The sequence below is a fragment of the Excalfactoria chinensis genome, chromosome 2, assembly GCF_039878825.1.
Source record: "Excalfactoria chinensis isolate bCotChi1 chromosome 2, bCotChi1.hap2, whole genome shotgun sequence".
In the NCBI taxonomy this organism is placed as follows: Eukaryota; Metazoa; Chordata; class Aves; order Galliformes; family Phasianidae; genus Excalfactoria; species Excalfactoria chinensis.
Genome location: NC_092826.1, coordinates 50,062,689 through 50,087,723, shown reverse-complemented (window position 1 = coordinate 50,087,723; position 25,035 = coordinate 50,062,689). Strand labels below are relative to the sequence as shown.

The following is a 25,035-nucleotide window of genomic DNA, read 5'->3' as shown; positions in this document are numbered from 1 at the left end:
AGAACAGGATGTCTTTTATGCTCTGTGCCAAATTAATATGCTCTGGTGTATTACTAGAATTAAAAAAATAATACTTAAAAAATTTTAGAGAAATTCTGGGAAAGAATGTGGTCTTGTAATAATGCTACAAAAAACTCGCACCAAGAACAGCACAGAAATAAGTGCCCTCAAAATAGAGTTGTCTGAAGAAGATCATCAGGGCAAGGGAGTTGGAACTACATGACCTTTAAGGTCCCTTCCAACCCAAACCATTCCATGATTCTTTCATTGTAATGGAGCCTCCTCTTGCTGAGGGAATAAAATAGGCGTATTTTGTGAACTGCTTCTAGGTATGACCTATAAACGAAACCTTCACCTGGTTATGTCAGAACACATTGGCATAATTTCTTCTTTTAACAAATACCATTTTTGTGATGCTGATACAGACTGGCTTTTCTGGGGGAAAGATCTCACGCCTCTTGTAATTACTGAGACAGGAGAGTGACCTATTGGATTTCATAGCATGACTCTGCATAGTATTTCGGAGTAAGATCTGTCAAATAGAAGTACTTCTGTGCATCAGATAAAATATTTAATTGTTCTAAGGAGAAACACCTTATAAGCTACCATGTAGAATCATAAAATCACCAAGGTTGGAAAAGACCTCCTAGATCTAGTCCAACCATCCAGCTGCCACCCAACATTTCCCCACAAATCCATGTCCATTAGCACAGCATCTGAAGGTTTCTTGAACATGTCCAGAAAAGAATCATAGAACCATCAAGGTTGGAAAAGACCTCCAAGATCATCTAATCTAACATAACCCAGGGGTCCTCCTGTATGCCAGAATCTGTTCTAAATCTGCTCCGTTATCTTCAGTTGATTCCGACTTGCAGTGTCTCTTGTCTTCTGTTGAAGTTGTTTTCAAGTCAGACATCTCCCTGCCCCATTGGAAACAAGACTGAAACAGTTGTGTTTGGTGATGCACAACAGGCAGCTAAGTCAGATGGCACAAAATAGATGTAGAACATCAGGAGCAAGTTCAGTCTCACAGATTTTTAGTGACATTCAGTTCTTTGGTATGTGTGATTACTTTCCATTCTTATAATCTAGCACAGTAATTTTTTTGTTGTCTTGTTTAGAAGTTCTTTAGAATATTGCTATCGTCTGGACCCCCAAAATAATAATAGAAAAGAAATACAGGGATCCAAGTGACATAACTGCTTACATTTATCATTCCAAAAACAAAGGGAAAGGAGATATTTCTTAGCATCTGATTTGCATTCTATTTAATGTTAGCTGTTCTTTAAGGCTCTATAAATGATCAAATTCTAAATACACATTATTTAAATAAATTATAAATTGTGCAATTTTTCATTCGTTTGCCAGGAAATTCTTTTTTTCTATTAGCCAGATAGAACAGCGGACCTATATGCTCTTTATTCCAAAATACGTGTAATGACTTTTTATATTTTCGTTTAAAATTCATTCCATCTTAAGAAAAACAAAAAGCCTAATAAGTACTGAACAGCTTCAGAAACTTGTTTCTTAAAGGACAGCTGTTAAAAAACAAACCAAGAACATGCACATAGGGTGATTCATCACAATATTTCTGTAAAAAGAAAATTCCTCACTTTTGCATTTTCTGCTGCTCACAAGTTAGCTCATGTGGCCATCACTGTCAATGTGATTACATGAGGTAAGCTGCTCTTTTCACTGCAATTGCAATGGTAAAATTTAAAGATAACCGGTTGGTTAAAAAGTTCCAAACAAAACCATCAGATTGGAAGAGGCCTTTGGTCAGCCCAGAATTTGGACTAGGTTGCCTCAGGTCATTTTGTCATTTCAGTTTCGAAAGCCTCCAAGGACAGGAGTTCTGCAGCGTCTCTGGGTGGTGGTTTAGTTACCCTCTGGCTGTATGTGCAGTCTGAAAGTCTCCTGTTGCAATTTATGAGCATTGTTTCTTGTTCTCACACTGTGGATTTCAGTGGAGGGCCTTATTGTCACCTTACCAGCGTTGGCAGGCTGTGCATTGGCCCCTCAACATTTTCTCCATCCTTACGGATTCAAGGTCCATTAGCCTGTCACCTAATGGCAAGTGCTCCAACACTCAGCCATCTTTAATAAAGCAAATAATCCCTGCACATGACTGCCTTTTCCCTGTTTTGTTCTTTAATGAATTATTATTTTTTTTTTCCAACAAATTATATTTTAAGAGACCATACAATAACAATAAACTAATAAAATAAACAATAAATGACGGAAAGGAGCTGCTCCAGAAGGTTGTGAAGCCAAGCAGGAAGGAAACTGCCTATTCACACCCAGAACCTGATCTGGGGAACTTGGTGCTTTAAAATGTGTCATTACAAAGATGTGAGAACTTTCTTGTGATAAGGATAACAGAGTATTTTAATGATTAAAAATGAAATCTTAATGACGAGGGTTTTTAGGTTTTTGAACCAGGCAGTACAATGTTCTCTCCCACGTTATCTGATTTTCTATTTGCTTTCCTCTTGCATCTGTTGTAAGTACTCATAATATTTTGCTGTAGACTTCCTCAGTTTACTTCAGCATAGTTTTGTTTAAATGAGTTCTAAGAACAAGCAGAGATTTAGGAGATACATCAGTACTTCTGTGTTAGTGCTCATGGAAACAAGATGCCATGGTCATGGTGGGAAGCAGCCTGTCGATTAAATAAACATCATCTTCTGCAGGAAGGTCCACATGATTCTAAAAAGAGAAGATCTTTATTATTCACTTTACTGGCATTTATTCTGACATTCTTCTCATGCTTTATTGTGAATTCTTTAAACTGATGACGTTCAAGATGCTGTTGGGATTTACTGTTTTTAAGAACAGAAGCAAAACACCGGGGCTTGTGTGCTGTTAGAAGTCTACTTTTTTATGCAAACAAACAAAAAAAATCTTGGCATTGATTCAAAGTTCATCAATTTTTTCTTCCATCTTTTGGATGTTTTGAAAGAAAGGAGGAAAACCAAACTTTATTTGCTGTCTTTAACCTTTCTTCCTGTTCATAAAGAGGTACCTTTGTGCTCTTGACCCTTCTGCCTTTGCAAGCATAGAGCAAAATTCTTAGTTATTCTACTGGTCTGTGTTTTTACCGAGAAACCCTCTAATTAAAAGCCATCAGCAAATCATTTTTGGTGGTACCTGTTCTGAGTTTTTTTCACTGGCTGAAATGGTTAGGATTCTCTTAATGCCTCTTTGAAGAGGTGTGGAAGTTCACATACTCATCCATGATCTTATTAAGTGCTGATTTAAAAATCTTTAAGTCTGTTAAATGTCTAGAAATAATTGCTCTTTTGTTCCTTGTATAGGATCATTAATTTGAAAGAGTGATGGGATTATAAAGGTTTGCCTTTTTACAGGTGTTGCAGCCATTCCTGGTAAAAACAAAACCAAATCAAATAGCAGTGTATTAGATATGAATGGGCTAATTCCAGATAGCCGTGAATTGGCAAGGGTTTCATTTCTAAAATGTAATTGCTGTTTTCTAGGTGATTATTGTTTTCTCAATTAGTTTCTTACAAAACGTGTGCAAATTACATTTCATAAATGGAACCTTAGTGTGGTCGAACTTATAGGTGAACTTACAGTTTACGTAATCACACTGTAAAACACCTGTAAACAAGACTAGCCAAAAGCAAGTGTTAAAAAAAGTAAGCTGATCTGTACAAGCTCTGTGGGCCTGGCCTAGCCTGTGAAGTTTGTAGGTGGTGCTAGCTGCTGGTAGTTAAAATGCAGTGCAAAGTCAGTGGTTAAACATCTAGTGCCCTTTGCTGATGGAGCTCCAAACCCCTTCCTCTTGAATGAATCTCTCACTGCAGTTACTGACGTGAAGGACTCCATTAGGGTCTCTGCAGCTCCATGCTTCGTGAAAGGAAGGCCACTTGAAAGGAGCAGATGCTGGTTTGCTTTGTGGGGCAGCATGTGAGAGCACTCAGCACTGTGTCTCTGCTCTGCACTGGCTCTCTGCTGCGGGGCACGTCCACAGTGCAGCTCCAAATCAGGCTATTTCTGTTCAAAGCCCTAAATGGGCTCAGATGGCCTTATCTCAAAGACTGCCTCTCATCTCTGCGGTAGCTTTGTCCACTGAAATAAAAGTACTAAAGCACAAGTTTGGCTTGTGCTTTGTGAAATACTTGGGTCCTAGAAAGAACTGAATGTTTTGTGTAGTCTTCAGAAGAAAGCTGAGCTACTGCTTTGTTTTGTTTTTAAGCAAGTATCCATCCAACAATTACAGTGCAAAACTGCTCCTAATAAGTTCAGTTCTTTTCAGATAAGCAGCTTAGCTTCAAAGCTGTGGCAGGAGATAGATGGGAAAACCGTTTACTGCTGCAAGTAATGGTGCTTCTGCATGTATGTGTGCCTGTGCCCTCATGTATGCATACACTGTGCACACATTTTGAAAGATTATTAAAGTGGGCTGTGCACATATAATATATTATACTATTTCTACACATATGCATGATTAAAAAAAACCCACAAAACTCACAACAAAAGCCACCACCTCTGATGTACTGAAGCTGTAAATTCAGACATTCACTAGCTAAGAATGCCAGTACTTGATGGTGCTCTTGGAAAAGCAGTTTGCTTTTTCTTGAAAGAGAGACCTGATACCTGAAACTAAAATTAGACATCTAACAATGCCTGTTGGTTTGGGGACAGGAGAGGGAAGGAAGACAGACAGAGACAAGCCTTTATTACTAACACAAACTTTCTGTTTTTCTTTGCTCTCTGCTGGAATCAGATACTTAGGAGACACTAATGTTTTCTCTCTTTAACTGCACGGCTCTGAAACCTGCTTGTGTTCAAGTTACAAACAACTCGAGATACCTGACCTTGACAGCCCACAGTCCTGCAGAACAGGTGTAGGCCACCTGAGATTGCAATCTCACAAGCTGGGCATTGTGGAATAGCCACAATTGGCTGCTTGTACAGTGGGTTTGTGCATCAATGCTGCTTTGTGAGTCAAGTCCTCATTAGAGTCTTTTATTGCCTCTTGTAGTGTAACTCCAGCCTGGCAGACTCTTCAAGGTGATGTTGGACAAATGCTGACCTGCTCAGAAGTTATCTCCAATTTGAAATGAATACTTGCTTGAGAGGGATCTCTCTGGCAAAGATCTGTGTGATAAAGTGGCTTAGAATACCACATCCGCTTGTGTTCCTCGTACCACTTGTTTGAGACCATGGATCAAAACTAATTACTGTATTTTCAGGTTACAACACACAGGTGATGAGTTTTTTTCTTCTTTTCTTTTTTCCTTTCCACCACAGATTCAGCTGCACAGTTTCATGTATATCTGAGTGCCTGTGTAAAGTGCTTCTCTGAAGTCCCTGTTTCTCTTCTTTCCCCCTGATTCTGCCCCCTCAAAAGCTCCTTTACTCTCATTTGTCTCTTATGCCTCCACATGTGCAGGTTTTCTGAGATGATGCATTACCTGAGGATTTGTTTTCTGTTACAGGTATCTGTTGTCATATAGGCATTAAGAGTTTCAGAGACTCAAACTCTAGAACAAAGGCAGAAAGACTTCTTTTACCCCTGAGGAACATTTTGGTAGGGAGTATTTTTGCTCCACAGTTTGCTTTAATCAATCATATCATTTCTGCTTAGTACCTCTTTTTGAGAGCCTCCATTTCTTCCTTTTTAAGGTTATGAATGTTATGATTTCACTTTGCAGAGGCAAAATGATACTTTTTGGAGTCTTTTCCTTGACTCTCTGGCTTTCCTTGAGAAGCTCTTGGTCTACCAGTTGTCGCTTGGGAAGCGTCAAGTAACTTGGAGAGGAAAAAGGACTAGGTTTGGTGCATCCAATCCAGAATCCATCTGGCCTTTCTGATTCGTTTGTTTAAAATATTAGAAGATTCAGACACTTTCTAGTTGTAGAGGTGGCCAAGCCATGGTGAATTCTTTCTCCTGCCTCTTTTCCATTTCACAGCCTTTTATTTGGTGGGACTCAGCAGAGAGGAGATGGCTGTGTTGCATGCAACATACTACACAGGTGAAAAGAATCCTGTATGGGGAGGGTGTGGCTTGGAGATGGTAATTACAGTGTTTTAATTATTCCAGGGATGTTGCAAGTATTTAGCCTGTAACTAACCTTAATTCTTCCATATTTCATTGTGTGTAATCTGATTAAAATTGGACCCGCAGAAAGAAACGTAGATGTCCTAAAAGAAGACAAGCAGATTGCTGAAGAATACTTCTGTTTCAGTCTTTAAAAAACAAACAAACAAAAAACGTTTGTTATTAATGTCAAAATTCTCTTTTATTTTTATTTTTTGCTCTTTTTTTACTTAAGTCAAACTATCCATTGGTAAGTCCGCATGTGATTTCTATTGCATGGTGCAATATAGGTATGATTCCAGCTTTTAATATGCAAAACTCCAACTGATGTTTCGGTTGTATTACATTACAATGGTTGCTACATTCCTCTAGTAATTCTATGTGGCAGAATTGGTGGTAATTGTTTTCGGTTTCACAACATTGTAGCAGTAAGGAAGTGCCCTGATGTTAGAGAAGGAAAAACAGGCTATTTTGTTTGGAAAGTCTAAATTACTGACATCTCTTGTTTTAAAAAGGAACTCTAGATCCTCTGTTTGCTCTAGTGCATTGAAGGTATATTTTAATGATGTTAAGAGGAATATGGTTGGTCAAAAGTCTGTTCCAGTAGGGTTAACGAACCTATTTTACTTGAAAACTGAAAGGTAGCAATACCTTTAATGAACGTGAGTGCTTTATTCAAGTATATGTCACCTTAGTTTAACAAGCCTCGGTATGTCTGAGACATTGGCCATATTGTAGCATGGTGTATTCTAGTCATATGACCAGAAACAAGACTGTATTTTTCACATTTATTTTCTATAGCTAGTGAGCACATAGTTCTTAATGAGTTCTAGAAGAGAAAATGCTTAGTACTGCTCTAGTTTTTTTTAGTGATGATTAGTTCAGTAACACAAAAATGGGGCCTGAACTAGAAACAACGTTAATATGGGCCCTCAATAATGAGTGCTGCAAAAATTGTAAGTGCTTGTAGCAGGCTTAGTAGGTCTGGTAGTTGTCTCAGGTTTTCTTTTGTAGGCTTAATGGCTGCTGTACCTTACAGAACAGTGACAAATGATCTATGGAGAACATCTTATTATTAACATTAGATTTTTTGGTTTTTTTTTTTAAGCTTGGAAAAGAGCAAAATATAAGTTTTGCAGTAAGATGAAGCGCACTTTGGCAGAAGGAGCTGTAAATCAGTCCAGAAAAAAAAACTGACTGTAGTCAAATGGACCAGTAAGGGAGATATGGGCAAATAATACTCTAAAACCATTAAGACTTGCCTTCAGCTGCTACCCGTCCTACTGTGATTTCATGTGGTTCTCCCATGGGAGCACCAACTTCTGAAGCATCTGCACAGCGGAGGAGGTTTCTCCCTGAAGGCATGCCTTCTGCTGAACAGTAATCCACAGTTCTAGGTGTACCTTCTGCAGAGAGGAAAAAAACTGTTTTTCTCTTGAAATTGTTTTGTACAAGTTTCTAGGTTACCGCGCGCTATTAAGACATTTGTACATAGTTCCATGGATTGGCCAATTCCTGGAAAATATGTTTTAGCCTGGGGCTGTGTTGAAAATGATCATAAACATTATTCATTACCTCAGCCTGACCATCTAAAAATAGAGCGCTTTCTGGGACAGAAGAAGCTCAATTTCTTCTGGTAGAATACTCTTCATTAGCTTAATTAGGTAAGGGGAATGAGCAGGAAAGGTTGCATTTCCAGTCAGCCTGTTCCTTTCCACCTGGGCTTTGTAGAATGTCAGGTTTTACTTGTGAAGAACACCTTTAAGCATAATGGAAAAATCCTTACGAATTTGATTTTAAGGGTTTTAAGAATTAAGTGGGGGTGTTCTTTTTGTTTTGATTTTTAAATCAAATGGGAAAATAGGAAACAATGCATTTGGAGTATTCTGCTTTACTTTGAGAACTCTTTCACATTATAAGAATCACATTATTAGAATTATATTACTAATAAATAGTAGTTAAATTAGTTAATTTAAAATAACATTATTCAAATTAAGATTTTTTAAATTTGTCATGCATTTGATTGGCTTGCTTGATTTTTATATAATTTTAAAATAACCCAAACTTCTGCTTTTTAATCTCCATTATAAAAGGCAAGGTTTCCTAGCTTTTCCCTCTTTAAGCTTGGTCTCTATTAACAAATATTAAGTAAAACACAATATTCTTAGGTAAAATTGGAGGTTAGGGAAGACAGTCTGTTGTGAAAATATAGAAATACTGTCAGAGAAATGTTTATGTTTACGCCAAACATTTAATCTAAATATGTGCAACAGCTAAGCACAGTTATGCTCTCGCTCCTTGTGACAGATAATCTCAGCTCTTGCAATTGAAATAGATGTGTCTTTTTCTGTAAATATAGCTCTGAGGTTTCTGCAGTGCTGTGCTGTCTCTTGGCCTGAAGCCACAGCTGATGGATGGTGCCGTAGAACAGAGCACCCTTTCCTGCTCCAGTCTGCCCCAACCCCTGCCTGCGTTCCCCTCTGGCCCCAGGGGCACAGCAGATCTCTGGTCAGCCTGGATGGAGAGGTCATCTGGCTGTTCTTCCCTCCATCTCTTTTTATTCTTCTTTTCCTAAGTTGTTCAAGAAGTCACAGAATTGTGGGGCTTCAAAGGGACCTCAAGAGGTCATCAGGTCAACCCCCCTGCTAAAGCAGGTTCCCCACAGTAGGTTGCACAGGTGAGTGTCAAAATAGGTCTTGAGTATCTCCACAGAAGGAGACTCCACAACTTTCCTGGGCAACATGTTCCAGTGCTCTGTCACCTTTACCATAACAAAGTTCTTCTGCATGTTAGCATGGAACTTTGTGGTTTTAGGCCATTACTCCTTGTCCTATCTCTACACACTGCCAATAAAAGCCTGGCCTCATCTATTTGCCTCCCTTTAGGTATTTGTAAACATTTATCAGATCCCCTCTCAGTCTTCTTTTCCCCAGGTTACTCCACCCTTCCTCATATGGGATATGCCCTTAAGCATCTTTGTGGCCCTCTTCTGGACTCCTAGGAGATCCTCAACTGGACACAGTATTCTAAATGTGGCATCACCAGGTAGAGTAGAAGGGGAAGGTCAACTATGTCAGTAGTTTTCTGATATGGGGGACTGAACTGTCACACAAACACCATACTGTCAGGGTATGTGGAGAAATGAGGATGGCACACTTGCACACAGAGCTGGACAAGTAATAGTTATACCATAAAACCAGTGTTCTCTGCAGTGCTGTCAGTTTTGTTTGTGATACTCACAGAAGAGCCACATCCTCCCCAGTTAAGATAGTAAGACTCATCAGCATTACTGGCCAGTGGAGAAAAATGGTCCATGCAAAAGGGTTATTGAGGTGAAAATAAAACCAAATTTTGCCATCACTCTGGGCTCCAGGCTTCACTGCTATAAATTGTTCACTGACATTTGAAAAACTCAGTGTTTGGTTCCATGGAGGTAGCTGAGCAGATGCTCTTTCATGTGATTTGATTGATCTTTAACTCCTTCAAAAGTGTTGACTATTATGCACATGTAATTTAAACAAACAAACTAGAGTTATGTTTGTAGTACAATAATGTCCTTTCATTCTTAAATATCATTAAATAATATATGGGGGGCTACAACATAAGAGGGGAAAAAAGTTGTCTGATTCAGTAAAATGGCTGTCTCTCTGGGTTAAGGAGATTACTTTTGATTGACCTCTTTCTCTGCTAGGCTGGAATGTCTTTATCTTTTCAGTGCTGTGTTTCCTATGAAACTCCAGCAATATTCAGTGTTTCTCCTGTAATGGACCTTCTGACTGGTACGCTGTTTTTCTCCTCCACCCAGGAAAATGTTTTAACTTAGAGAACTGGCTAAAGAAACAACCTTTTAAAATCTTGTTTTTGTCTGAGGAGATTGTTAGGCACTTTCCATCTGAGTGTGAGCTGTCATGCTGTGTCTATTGCAAAAGCTATTCCTGAATGGAATGATCAAATGTATAGAATGTTAAAATCTTAAAAAAATAATAAAAATAATTAGAGTTTCGTACTTAAATTAAGAACCAAAATTTAGGACATCATCTGTAATCTTTAAAGATACGTATGATGCCATTTTCCCTCTTTCTTAAACTTCAAGGCATTCATTTTCTAGGAGGAGCAGATTGGTAGATATTATCATATTAGTATGGTGTGATGAAGGTTAAGAATTTATTTCCTGTAAAATTTAGAATAGTCTGATAGTCTACTCTTTGTAGCTGTTTTCTCCGGCTACCTGTACTATTTACATTTAAATCAATTACTCTTACATCTTGCTTTGTATTTATAAAGAAAAGCAGTTTTGTATGCTGCATTGCACCCAGCTGATACGCCTAACCATTAGCCTCAGGCTTGTACTTTTCTTTATTTTTCCTTTGCCTATTTTATAGGGAACAAAAGTCATAGAGAAAACAGGATGATTAGAGGGGCTTCCTGCTGAGTTTAAGTCTTTGTGTGATGTACAGAAATATAATTCAGACTTGCACAGCTCTTCTCATTCAAAGCTTTCGAAATGGGTCAATATCCTCATATAACAGGACTGGAACTGCTGTAGGAAATGGGAAATGCTTAGCTTGAGGTCTTGCAAGAAACAAGTAATTAGGAAAATTCCATGTGACCTTCAATCCCATACATTTCTTATATTTGAAATTGGCTCCAATACTGGTTGGAAGATGTAATGTCTTCATTCTGTTGGGAAAGCTGTGTGGGTAGCTGCCTTCTGACTTGGAGGTGCTATGACAAAATAATCAGCTCAGAATTGTAGTTGATTTTTTTTGAATAAAAGAACGTGTAATGTTTTCAGAATCAGGAAACTCACCACACTACAAACAACACTTTAATATTCCTTTCCCAGGTAGGGTACCCGTTCTGTCACCTGGATAGGAAAGGCAGGGTAACATAGCAGCATCGTTTTCGTTTCCAAGGCATGAGAAATCTATGGGTGTTTATATTTCCAGGCAGCTTTGAGGAATTTGTTGTGAATCTTTGACCCAGGGTACGGGGCCGTATTACAGCTGTCCTGTGTCAGTCTTACAGGTGTTATAAAACTCTGCCTTGCTGTTCCCCCCTCCTTTTGATCCCACATTATCTCTTCTACACATTTTTGTGTATGTGTCTTTTCTTTTAGGTAGGAATGGGGCTTTTCCTTTGGCTAAGAATGGGAGAGTAGCAGCCTCGTCCCAGGACAAACTCAGGGGTGGCTTTTCTAGGACTAATTTGGTGGGACTCTCAACATCCCTAAGCAATGCAAAATGTACTCAATAAGTGGAATTTGTTTCTTGGTTTGGGGGCAGCAAGGTTATTTAATTGGAATGCATGTAGCCTTTCTTAAAAACAAAACAGAAAGTTAATCCGTATTTTTTGTTCTTACTGTTTCAGACTACCTAGACAGAGTACATAGATGTTTTTTTGTGTTAACCCTTCCCCTCCAGTGGTTGGGTATTTAGTAACTTGGCTGCCATCTGACCAGCTAAATGAATTGTGTGGATGATATCTCTGCTTCATTAGAAAGAGGCTGAGCACTGTAGAAAATCTGGCAGTGTGGTGTAGGTTTCTGCAAGGAGACAGAGATTGGAATGTGCTGGGTTCTGAGTGGTTTTTTTTGTTGGTTTCTTTTGGTAATCTCAGTGTAAAATGCAGATGGATTTCCTTTTCATGTTCTTTTCACGAACTGTATGATTAATTTATCAATAACTTTTTAATTGTGATGGAGGCATGCTTTAATATGGTTTCCTTTTGTGAAGGACTCCACTGTTCAGAAGGAACAGTTAAGGAAGCAGCAAACTCTGAATGTCACTTCATATTTGATTTTTCTGGGGTTTTTCAGCCCAAAGAGCAGGTGCTAAAATTTTTGCTGAAGCTTGACTACAGATTCTTTTTGCTTTATGGTTTAGGGTAAGGCAGCTTCTCAGCTATCATTGTATAAGAATTTCAGACCTAAAAAAGTAATGTCAGGCTTATATCTTCTTATGAGTAGATAACCTGGTCAGCAGTGCCTGCTGGTGTTTTCTTGCATTATGCTAGCAAATCCTTGTCATCTCAATGAGGCCACTGTGAGAGCTCAAAGGTAATTGTGTACTAACTCCCTTTGCTCATTACTAAAATACTTTATGTTCACTTAGGCATTCAGTCTTGGAGGAGGATTTGTTTGAATGCCAGTGACCCAAATGCTTGGATGTGATGTTGCTGCTTACTGGTAGGAGGGCGTGGAAGAATATTCTTACCAGTGGGGGCTTTGCATAGACTTTTTCATCTTGCAGTCAGGGTTAGGGGTCACAGGTGACCTAAATGATTAGCATATGTATTATTCTTTGGGTATCTTGATAGTCCATGTGAAAATGCACATATTTCATGGTCAAGTCACGTCCTTCGTGTCAATCTCATGTTTCCTTGCTCATCTTTCTGGAAAAAATATTCTCAGTATGTTTAGCTTTTTGTTCCAAGACCATGTATGCAGATTCACAGTAATTTGTTTAGGAAGTAAATCCTAGATAGATATGGCAGAGTGTTTACCCTTAAAATGGTGCGAGGTAGTTTTCTGTAGTCTTTGGTTGTTCTGCAGTAAAAACAAGTATGCCATGGACTTCCTGAAAATTTCTCCTTTTGTATGCATGAAAAAGTCAAAATCCTTAGCAGTGCTTGTTTTATTTCCTACCAGTATTCAGCACCAGCAGCATTAAATTTGTTTTGTGTATATTTAACATATGTGCTGCTTACTGCAAAGCAGGAAGGCATGTCATCCCTCTATTGTGGCACATAACTTTAAAAAGGACCTGTCAACATTGTTATGTGTGGGTTCAGTTCATAAAATGGTTGAATTCGAGCTAAGGAAATCTCAAAATTGCAACAATTTAGGTGATGAGAAGTCAGTTAGGAATCAAAATGGCATTTATTTTCTGAAATGGAAAAAGATGGATTTTAGGAAAACTGCAGTTAAATCAGGAGAGGTGTCAGATGCTTCATCTGTTTCTGTTGAGTTCATCATATACAAAGTGCTTGAAACACACATTTAGGTCTGACAACTATAGTGAAGGCAGCCCAGCTTTTGTGAAGTCTGTTGAGAACCTCTGATGGGAAGCTTGTAAGACATTCATGCTAATGTAAGGTTTTAATTAATCTAGAATTTGTATTTGAAAGAACAGCTTTCATTCTGCTGTCATTTTATTTGCTTTGCTTTTGTAATTGTTAATTTTAGGGGAAATAGTTGTGAGAAAGTTCATGAGTCACAAGAGAAGAAATGGTCTACAGTGCAGCTGGTATTTACTCGCTTAATTTTTGGATTAATTAAACTGGGGCAAAGCCTGTAGCAGACAACTCCAGCTGAAATGAAATCTGTGTGGAAAGGCTAAGAAGTTAATACAAATCAAATTGTTGTATAGATTAGTTGCACTCTGTAGACATTTTGAATAAAGGTGGCATCGATTTTGTATTACTTCATGACTAACGTAAATTGAACTGAATCAAAGCTACTCTAAGTGTTTTCAAGAGAGGTTGTTTTATTATCTTGCTCCCATAGCTTGTATTATAGACTATAGGTGGATATGCAATAGCAACCAGATTTAAGCCAGTCATACATAAGTTTTGAGGATCAGAGCTACTGAACTTGCTTTCCTTTTCTTTATAACAGTTTTAATTGAGGTAGTCACTTACCTCTCACTGCAAAATCTTTTGCTGTGTTTAATCTGATATTCTATTGGAATGCAGAAAACTTTATTAAAAGACTGATAAGAAAAATGGTAATTTCTAGTTCTTACACAGCTGTGGCTCCTTGGAGTTTCAGTGGCTTGGTTTGGTTTTGGTGGTCAACTTAATTATTTTCTGTTGGCCTACTGAGTTTATCTGATAGATTTCTATTTCTGTGTCAACCTATATCGTTGTCGTTTTAAAGACAAGGTATAGTTAAACAACAACAGAAACAAAAATATGTTTCCTTGAACCTAATTTGATTTAGTAAATTCAGTTATACTGAAGGATTGTATGTACTAAAGAGAACAGTAATTTATTCAGTTGGATAAGTACAGTATAAAATGCTTCTGATATACTACCACTTTGAGTTTTATCAGCTTAATTCTAGATTTAAAAATTTCTTTAAAAAATGCTATCTCCTATGTATAAGAAGCATTGCTCTGAAGAGTGGTAGTGTCTTTGTGGCTTTCACAAGATGGCTGAGGTGGGAATGGCCCTCTAGATGCCATCTTGTCCAAGCCCCCTGGCTCCGGTAGGGCCATCCAGAGCAGGCTGCCCAGGCCCATGTCCAGGTGCCTTCTGAAGGGTTTCTGAGGAGAGCGATGTTGTATGGTAATAAGGGAACTAAAACAGGAGTTTGTGACAGGGTCTGATTTTGTATCTTTTATATATTATGGCCACCTTATGCCCAGGTGGCCAAGAAGACCAATGACGTCCCTGTTTGTATCAGAAAGCATTGCCAGCAGGAGCAGGAAAGTGATCCTTCTGTAATCAGCATAGGTAAGGCTGCACCTTGAGTGCTGTGTCCAGTTTTGGGTCCTTCACTGCAAGAATGACACTGAGGCCCTGGAGCATGTTGTTAGGAATTCTTTTTTTCTGCAAATGAGTGGTCAGGTGTTGAAATGGGCTGTCTGTGGAGGTGTTCAAGAAATGTCTGGATGTTGTTTCCTGAGGGACATGGTTTAGTGGGGAAATATTGGTGGTAGGTTAATGGCTGGATTGGATGATCTTGGAGGTCTTTTCCAGCCTTGATGATTCTATGGTTCTATATTTACAATTATCAGAACCTCTGAATAACTTGGAGGTCTATATTACATTAAACCTTAGTCCCCTTTGTATGTTTTAAGTTTGTTCTGTGTCTTTGATCAGGAATTCTTCCACTGAATCTCTTTATTCTGTCACTGCGTAGTAAAAAGGATTCAGCAGGTAGGTCTCCATACCCACATTGTGGTTGACAGACATACAGACATAAGGCCATTTTAGAGAAGATCTACCCTTGAATACGATAGATAAGTTCTCCTAAATCTGAATGTACCTAAACCTGAACACACCTAAAACAGATTGGATCTATTTAAAAGCTTGAGTTTCAGTTCATGTGCATTATATGGAACCTGCTTTAGCAGGGGGGTTGAACTCAGTGATCTCTTGAGGTCCCTTCCAACCCCTATAATTATGTGTTTTTGTGTTTTCCTTTCTAATTTTTTGTTTTGAAGGATATTCAGATTTTTTATTTTTTATTTTTTGCTTTTTATTAAATAGCAAGTGATAGTATTTTATTACTGCTTTGTATTAAATAGCAAACCTAATTATATTGCAGAAAACCATATCTAATAACATTTGTTGTAACACCACCCAGAAGTCAAATATTCCTCTATCTTATGTCTATATCCTTTGGATATGAGTAATTCACCTGATTCACTGCAAACACTCTGAATCCATGCTGCTCAACTGGAAGCAGTTGAAAGTTTTCACTTTTGCTGCTAGATCATCTGTTGCAAGTTGCTCCAGTTTAGTGAAGGTCGTATTTAAATTTAGCAATGTCCCCAGCTATTAAAACCTGGGTAGTGCTGGCCTGTTGATGCCAAGGAATGCTGTGGTAAAATTGACATTGGTGTACCATGCAGTCTGTGGTAACAGCAGCAAGTCTGTGACAACAGCCTGCTGAGATGTACCCTTGAGAGTTATGTAGGACATCTGATGACGAGGCAAATAACCAAAATGTGTACCTGGGTTTATCCTGACCAGGCTGTTTGCTCACCCTTCGTGGAAGTGAGGTCCCTCAGATACAGAGTGAGATGCTGAAGAAGCAAGCAAATTCCTTTGCTACCAAGGGCGGTGGCAATCCAGGCAGTAGCTTGCTCTGCTCTATCTAGCTGGTGACAAGCATTTATAACATTTGAATACACCTATCTTTTGGATTGTATCACAGAATTTTACCACAAAACTTGGGCATGTCCTAATGTGCAGTAGAATATTACCCTTGATTTCAGACGCATCTCCAATAAATTAGTCTATGCAGCATGTCACGAAGTGTGGTTTGGAGCCCCTGGCATGCTGATAGGGTGGGTGGGTATCTACAGGTTGTCCTCAGGCTCTCAGCTCTCTTACCATAAGGCAGGGTTATTCTCTGTCATAATTATGTTGGAGATCTACTTGTGAGAAGTGTGAGCATTTAATAATTGTAATTTTTTTTTTTTAATTAGGAAAAAAAATAGAAATAATGAAAGACAGTGCAGTAGTAGTGCGAAAGGTATCATTACTAGTTGCTGTGTTTGAGGTCCCCACAGGAAAGCTATAAGTCAAACTCACCTTAGAAGCTGAAAGTTTATGGCCTTTCAAATCCCAATTTAGGACTACAAAACCTATATGGTTTTTGGAGGAAGGGAGAACTTGAACTTCAGGCATGGACAGGAATTTGAGCTGAAAAAAGCCCTTTGCTGCTGTATCAGCTTGTCCTTAGGCTTTGCTGCTTTGTTTAAAAACTGAAGTAAACCCTAGGAAGGGGATGAAAGCTTAGACAGTGCCCTATTGTGCATGCAGTGAGTGGAAGGGGGAATGGCATGCAGATCCTGCCTCTTGCCCAAGTTTCAGAAAGAGTCAGAAACATCCATTGTAAGGGGAAAAAGGTTTCTTATCAATGTTATTATTTTTTTAAGAAGTGAAATGATTTCACTGTCTAGAATGTGTTTTACTCCTGTACAGTCTGAATATTCGAAGATTTTTAGGACTGTGAAATTGGCAACATTCGTGGCAAGAACAAGACTTATGCCCTATAAAAGACCTGGGAAGTAATGAACCCCTTTCTGAGAGGTGTGCCCTAATGTATTGGAGGAAATGTATGCAGAATGGAAAGTTCCATTGGGTGTTTGTTTATGAAAATGAGATGAATGGTTTGGGATTTGTTCTTAGTGCATGTAAAAGGAACACAAGGACACCATGTGTAAAGTCAGTGCATTCTGGCAAAGTCTCTCGCAAGTTTCTTACAGCTTGTTGTAAAATAGTGGTATAATACAAGTCCAGGCTGGCGTAGGAACCGAAAGCATACTCACAGTGAGACAAAATTCCCCTCTTGCTAATGATTTAAGCATAAGAATACAGCTTCAGCCTGTGGGAAATGCTTGGTGTTTGTTGTTGGCTTTTTTCTTGGTCTGTAGCCATGACTTTCAAAAGAACTTGGGGAGAAGGTGTAAAGCAAAACAGTGCAAGCTTCCATGTTTATTTTCTTAAGTTATTTAGCCACTGATTGATTTGAGAGATCACGTCCTTTGCCAAAATTCAAATCAGATGAGAGCAAATGACTTCTAAAACTCAAGGTGCAGAACTTGACATATATTTTTTAATCCAAATCAAGCAGGCTTGTTTATCATTCACACTGACACTCTTGTCACTGGCATATGCATGTTTTGATGTGTTAATGTACAGCACTCTGTTTTAAAATAGCACTTTGCTAAGTTCCTTATACTCATTTCCCCCCTCCTATAGCTCTGCATTCATGGATATAAATCAAAACTGTGTCAGTACTTGTCACTTCCATGGTGCCTGAAGTATTTTTTTCATGTTCAATTAACAATCAGTGCAATGCAGAATTATTGATTTCTTTTAAAATAGTTGATGCTTTTTTAACCATACAGTATTAGTCCCTGTTTATCCAGCTCAGTAAACCACATATGTATTGATTTATCCATTCAACCATGAAAATATTTCCCTTTTTGACTTGTATTTGATTTATGTTACAGGTAAAGGGTCAGTGCTCATAAATAGACAGTGAGTTGTCTAATTTTGTATATCGTGGTTCCAGTTAAATACACGTGGAAGTCTATTTGTGTGTAAAGTTGCATTAGTAATTTTGCTCAGGTAGGAAGTTTGGGTGGTTCTTGGACTTCAGTTTGATATTCGTATGGCACTTGTGGTTTTACAGGAGCCTTGATTAAACCGGTATTACTCAGAGTGCGGAATGTTCTCAGTTTTAATGCAAGTCAAAGAAAGTTTCTCAGTTAAGAAGCTCAGTGCTTTTTGTCTCTTGGCACGGTGAACCCATGATACTGACAGACACTAGATAATACAGTTTTGATCATGACTTCTAAATAAGGAGCTGAAAGACTGAAATCTGGGTCTGAATTGGTGCTGCTTCAGGCTTTCATGTTTTGTCAGCTTTGCATGCATTAGGAAATCTGTTCATGGTACATAAAAGTGCGCAAACCGTATTACTGAACTGCAAAAGCCCCACTGCTGGTACATCAAAGAATGCAGCAGCTGTCATCCAGCTTTAGCTGTGGTGCTCCTGAATGCCTTAATCCTGTTCCCAGTGTTCCCAAACAGAAGGAAGCAGGAAGTGTGCACTTTCTTTAGACTCCTCCTTCTATTTTATTTCTTTTTCCAAGCAAAATCCAGAATATGTGTTCTGCAGCTATTGCTATATGATGTGACATTACATTATTTGCATTTAATTTAGGCTTTTCAGTCCTTTTCATGAATGTTAAGCTCTTTCAAATTTAGTTTTTAATAAAATTAGCAATCATTTACACTGGGCTTAATCCCAGGTGTTTGAATTATCAAAACAAGTATTCAGTTGTACTTTCTTTTCATTTACGTCCACTTCAGGTTGGAAGTAACTTGTAATTCTTCTGTTCCCATTCAGTTGATGAAGGAATTTATGTTGAGATTGAACTGAGAACCAGTTACAGGAGACATGCCTGAGTACCAATAGAATGCATTTTACTTCATGTAATTTTCATTTGTTCAGGTTTTTTATTACGATGCAAGTCTTACAAGGCAGCTATTACAAAATACCATATCAAAGAGGCAAACCAGATATGTTGCAAATATAAATTCTAATCTGTTACGACACTTTTAAATGCTTTTAGAGTGCAGTGTCCCCGCTCCAAAGTGGGTCACAGCAGATGTCTGGGAACTGTGAGAACGGAGCAGGCATACAGTGATGCTTCCTTGGTGTGCTTGACTGCCATGCTAGCGTTTTATGACCCAGAAACTGTTCTTTGAAATAACTAAATGAAGGCAAATTTTGCTTCATTCATTTGCCTGATCACTTTTCTGACCTGTGTTTCAGGAATGTTTTCCAAATAAGCACAAACACATTTCAAGAAAATAATACAGTAAAATTATTCATATTGAATTGAGCTATTATCATTATTAGAAATAGATTCTAAAAGGGTGTTTTTTTATTTATTGGATTTCATATTTGTTTATTGACTACTGTCTTGCAAAGTGAATTAGCACTAGAGAGTTCTCAGCAGAGAAAGGAAGTATGCATGTGTACAGCTGCTTCACAGAGCTGTCTAGTAGGCCTGCCTTATCTATGTCTTTGCCAGCCTCCAACCACTCAGACAAAAAATGACTTGCAGTGTAAGAACAAATGAGTTGCTGGAGAGTCAAATTTAACACTTCGAGAATCCAAAAATGTAGCCCAATTTACTCAAATGGACTTTGAAAAATCTGCTTTAAGAATGTTGACCAGGATACTACTGAAAGCCTGATGAGAGAAAATGGCATTTGATGACAGGGTTTGGTATGCTTAGAAATACTTCTGTTATTAAAGTTGCCCTAGTGCCAACCACTCCTACACTGCTCATTTATGTGACACACTGGCCATCACAACACACATGAAAGATCAGAGATTATATGCAACAGCTCCAGTTCTTTCCTTGCCAGACAAGGATCTCTCAGCATCTACCATTACCTTATTGTGGTTTATTCTTGCAAGTCCATTTCCCCTTCCCTCTCCATTAAAACCCCTTTCCAAACTCCTCACTTAGAAATGTCATCTTGTTACAACTCTGCAATGTTAGACAATTCTTAAGGAAAATGGTTGATGGCAATAGAGGAAATGGGCTGTTAGTGTTTGGGGATGTTCATGGCAATTGGCTGCTAGCTTTCACTGGGCAAGGGATCATTTATTTGCTTCACTTTTGACAGAGCACAAAAAGAAAATCTTTAATTCAGTGAAAACACATGGTAATACCTCATTACTATGAAATTCAGGACTATGTGCCGCAGCAGTTCCTGGGGACTGATGTCCCAGTGCTCCGTGTGTTTGTACTGGGATGTCCACAGCTGTCTCCAGATATTTCTCCCACCAGTGAAGAGATGCAGAAACTGAAGGCCAGTTTCCAAGTATTCAGAGGAGATGCCATTCGAGGGAGGAAGAAGGCATCTTTACTCTTTCTTTTTACTTCTTCTCAGTTTTTCTTTCCAGTAGAAGATCATATGTATGCGTTATAATCTTAGAAAATCTATGCTACAGTCTTTTGTCATTTGTCATTTTAGGACAAAAAGGAAAAGGGAAAATAATCTAAAAGGGTCCTGCTTTGTTTTTAAATTATGACTTTGAAATAAGAAAGCAGCGTGTTTGTGGTTTGATTTGCTCTTGCATGTTAGGTGCTGAGTTACTGAAGTGCTACTGTAAGGTAGTAGATGATCATTTTTCTCTGAGGTTTTGATGTCGATCATCATTTCAGTTGCTGTATTTGTTATGCAAACACCAGAAAATAGCACTGAATGGCATTCACTAATATTTCTTGTTTACTTTTACAGGTTATTGAGTCCCTAGGGATTATTATATACAAAGCCTTGGACTATGGCTTGAAGGACAATGAAGAGCGGGAATTAAGTCCTCCACTAGAGCAGCTGATAGACCACATGACCAACACCACAGAAACCGACGGGAGTCGAGATGAGGGATACGATGCGCTGGATGATGGGGTGGAGGATGATGACGATGATGACAAAGAGGAAGTTGAGGCTATTCATTCCTATAAGGATGTCATGAAGGTACACTAATAGGCAGATTATATGATATCCCACTGTTCTTATCTGTGAGAAACTCATCTGTTTTCTGTGTTCTTGTCCAGTTTCATACTAGCTGTATTGTTTTTTTATTTCTTATTTTCCTGGTTCTTTAGAGCTTGCTTGCCAAAATGACATGCAATAGTATTTCATTTTGAAAGTAAGACCCAGCAAGTCCATGATAACTTTAGGATCTGCCATTCATATCACATTCTGATTTCATCTCTGCATTGGATGCTGAGCCTTCTGGTGTAACATCTATTACTTTGTGTACTTCTGGTTACTTCACAGGTTGTTTCAGTTTTCTCACCTTTTTATTAGTGCTTTTTAATGATCCTTCATCGGTTTCTTCCTTTGCTTCCCTTCTGTGCTGAAGCAGAAGACTGCTATTATAATAGCTTATTTGTGTGGAGTGAGTCAATGTACGCTACTTCATTGATGATAATTATGATTGTGGTTCTTGACCTGAGTTGTGAGATCTGAAAATACAGTGTAGGAATTTTAATTGCAACAGGTTCTTCAGTATTATCTGGGCTACCGTGAGCAATGATTTAGAAGCTTTTAATCCTCTGTTTCCTATTGAGTAGTCTTCAGTACAGATTTTAGAGTCTCTAGTAGGGACAAAGATGTTAATAAGCATGTTAAATGTACCAGTGGATGTAACACTGAATATTGTTTGTTCTCAAGTGCCACTTCTATCTCATCATAAGGATGAGAAGCTCAGCAGGTCACAGAAATTAAGAGCCTGGAACAGAGCATCCTAGATATCACGTAAGTGTGTATTAGCATGCAGAAAAAAGACTCCTCCAAAACTTGGTGCTTTTAGTGGTCTGACAGTAAAGAGGAAAGTTCTTAGGAGACTAGAATGGGAATAGCTTTTAGCTGGGATGCTTTTGGACACATAGTTAAATTGGTGGTGTTATTTGGAAAAGTAGCATTGACAGCCACTCCTTGTAAACTTAGTTAAAATTCATGGTGTGTTCCCATTTGCCCATTTCCCAGAGGATTTACACCCCCTTGTTCCTGCTTCTCTGTGACAGGGCTCTACATGCTTCATTGTGGTCCACTCACCACCCAGCAGAGTGACTTCTATACATGTATGTCTACTGCCCTGACCAAGGCACCTGCTTTTCCTCCCTTAAGCATAAATAGTGCTAAATTCTTAACTCCTTCTTTCCCCTCCTCAGAGAAGCAAAGAAGGTTAGAGGGACCAATGAAGGGAGCAGTTGATGGGGAGGGCAGGCTGGGTGGCACACTCTCCCCTTCAAGCCCCTTGTCTCTGGGGCTTTCTGAGCTAATGCCCTGGCAGCAGGAGGAAGTGAAATCTGCTTTTCTCTTCTTGCTGCTGGGTGTCTTCCTTGTGCATGGCCAGCAGTGAAGGCATGGAGGAGCAACCTGCTAAGTCCCTGTAGGAGCTACTCCAAACAGTATGGTTTTATGTCCACGCTGTACGGGATTGATGCAATCAATATATCCTCTTTCACTCCAGTTTAGCACAAATGCTGTGGAGTGGTGGAACAATCAAAGCTGGGTTATTAGAGGGAAAGACACCTGTGTATGCAGAGCTGAAGGCAGAGAGGCTTGTAGGCATGATTATTTTGCACATCTTTTACTTAATGACTACAAGTAAAACTGGAAAGCTTCTCTGAAATCTTTCAGTTACACTGGTACACATGCCTGGAACTCAGAGGGCATAAGAAAACGTTTGGTCAGTCTTTGACTTCCAAAGTTGTGGACTTTCTGTTTTGGCTTTGTTAACGCACATCTCTGCTGGCCTGAGGTATCCGCATACTTATGTGTGTTAAAATCAACATCTTAACTCATTATTTTCAGCGTATCCATTTATTTTTGTTCTGGAAATGTACTATTTTTGTGATATCACTTTAATGAACTGAATGAACTTCAGCTGTCAGATCTACATCATCCTAACTTTAACTCTGAGATCCCTCAGAATTCCTTTTTGTTGCTGTTGCTTTCACTGAAGTTATTTGCTGCAGGCCTAACTCTGTGACTTGCCTTTATTACTCTGCATCATTAATGCATTGACAGTACTAGAACAGCATTATCATTCTTGTCATTATTTACATTTGTACAGGTTTGTGAGATTCTTTTTTCTTGACTTCAGACCTTTTCAAGGATACGACTGTGTTCTGGATGTGACTTCTTTTTCCCCTCCAGTGCAAGTCATATTGCAGGCTACACCCTTATTTACCCACTGACTGTTGCACAACAGTAGTGTGTGGTCTTGTGACCATAAGGCATCATTATTGTAATTCTCTCCTAGCAAGACTCACTGTGAAGCTTTCTCCTCTGCAGTTTGTAGTGAATGCTGAAGCAGGTTTGCTTGTTGAATTAGGCAACAGTCATTTTTGCCTACCCTGCATTCTTCAAATTGCCAGCTGTATGGTACTTGTGTTGATTATTTTTTTGATTTTTGAATATATAGTCTTCATTATGGGCACGATTTTGTCCTTGAAATGGGGTTATGTGTTTCATCTTTCTCCAAAAAGTGTCATCGAATCACAGAATCATTAAGGTTGGAAAAGACCTCTAAGGTTATGAAATCCAACCACCAACCAACCCATCACCACCATGCCCACTAACCCATGTCCCTCAGTGCAACATCAGCTTGTTTCTTGAACACCTCCAGAGACAGTGACAACACCACTTCCCTAGGCAGCCTGTGCCACTGCCTCACCGCTCTTTCAATCAGCTGTTACCTAGGTAAAGAGGCTGACTTTCAGCTCACTACAACCTCCTTTCAGGTAGTCATAGAGAATGATAAGGTCTCCTCTCAGCCTCTTCTTCAGACTGAACAATCTCAATTCCTTCAGCAGCTCCTCATAAGACTTGTGTCTTATTGTGAAGTTCAGTGTCTCTCTTACCACTATGTCTGAACTTTCCTATAGATGACTAATATAGGTGAGCCTGTATTGAGATTAAAACACAGAGATAGGTAATATGTGTCAAGTTCTGCTGTAATCTAAAGTAGGTAAGGTCTATCCTGAACCTGCCCCTGATGTGGAAAATTCTGAGTAATGTCATAGATATCTATTCCCAAGAGTTGGGAAAAGAGTTCTTAATAGCTCTGCCAAGGTCAGCGCTGGCAAAACTGCTTTTTGGAGAAGACATAGATGGGCTTTTCTGCTGCATGTCTGTATGTTTGGTTGATCTGGCTTTTGATTTCCTTGGCAGGACCAACCTGCTTTGTAGACTTGATTGTTTTAAAGAATGTATCTATGAAGGGAGGAAGTACTATTTGCCACATGTTTAACATTTTTAGACTTCTCTATATTTCGGACCAGGTAGATCTGGTGCAAATGAAGGAAGAGATAATTTCAGGCAGCTCCTTTCTGTGTTTGGGGCACTCTTTCCTGTCCTTTTCCACAGCATATACACACAAGAAAGGCAGTGCCTGTGCCCATACAATATGGCAAATCCATGTATCCTGGTTTATTACTCACATACGCAAGGACATATGAAGTAGGCTAGAGGGGTCTGGAGTGCATCGGGTTTGCACTGAGCATACATCTTTGTGTCAACAGAGGATATATGCAGAGTGGGCCTGGCATGCCAGGAGGTGTGTTAGGCTTGCTAAGGGTGTGGAGAGTCCTGTCATGGCACCTTTATCATTGCATGTGGCCCTCCCTGATATCGAAACAAGATGATGCAGTTCATCAGCCTCTTCCAGATCATGCTCAAACTCTAATTCCCCTCCTAATCTTAGCATTATCTCACTCCTGATCCCACAGATCTCTGCAGTCAGATGGTCTAATCCAGCACCACTTCTCATGTTAACCTGGAGGTGCTTTCTAAGCTTCAGCTTAACAACATCTGCTGGCCTGAGCCCCATTGCTAAACTCATTTCTAGTGCTGTCCTTTATTCTAGGTCAGCAACCTCTTCACGTTCCATATATGACTAAAGCTCCATGAGCTTCCTTAATCCATTTGATACCAAGTTTTGTTCTGTGCTGGTATTTGCTGGATTGAGCTGCAATCCTAGTTCTAGCCCCGTCATTTCTTCCAGCTTTGATGAGTCACTAACATCTTCAAGTTTAGACACTGACCTCTCTTCTACTATCTTTCTCTGTACATCTCTTACAAGACATGTAAGGAGGCAGTGCTCTTCATGAACCAATATCCTACTCCTACTTATGTTTTCAACCCAAAAGTAACTCAGCTTTTGCAGGAAACTGACCCGTGGCTGA

The 25,035-nt window shown here is 39.0% G+C and overlaps 1 protein-coding gene across 2 annotated transcripts in view; it reads left to right on the top strand.

The window, feature by feature from the left end:
• The window catches only part of SPIRE1 (spire type actin nucleation factor 1), a 121,399-nt gene that overhangs the window by 31,462 nt on the left and 64,902 nt on the right, over positions 1-25,035 (top strand). For both annotated transcript variants that reach the window (XM_072327334.1, XM_072327333.1), the window contains exon 3: positions 20,576-20,812. In XM_072327334.1, coding sequence (XP_072183435.1) covers positions 20,576-20,812 — 237 coding nt within the window. The remainder of the gene's footprint in view (positions 1-20,575; positions 20,813-25,035) is intronic.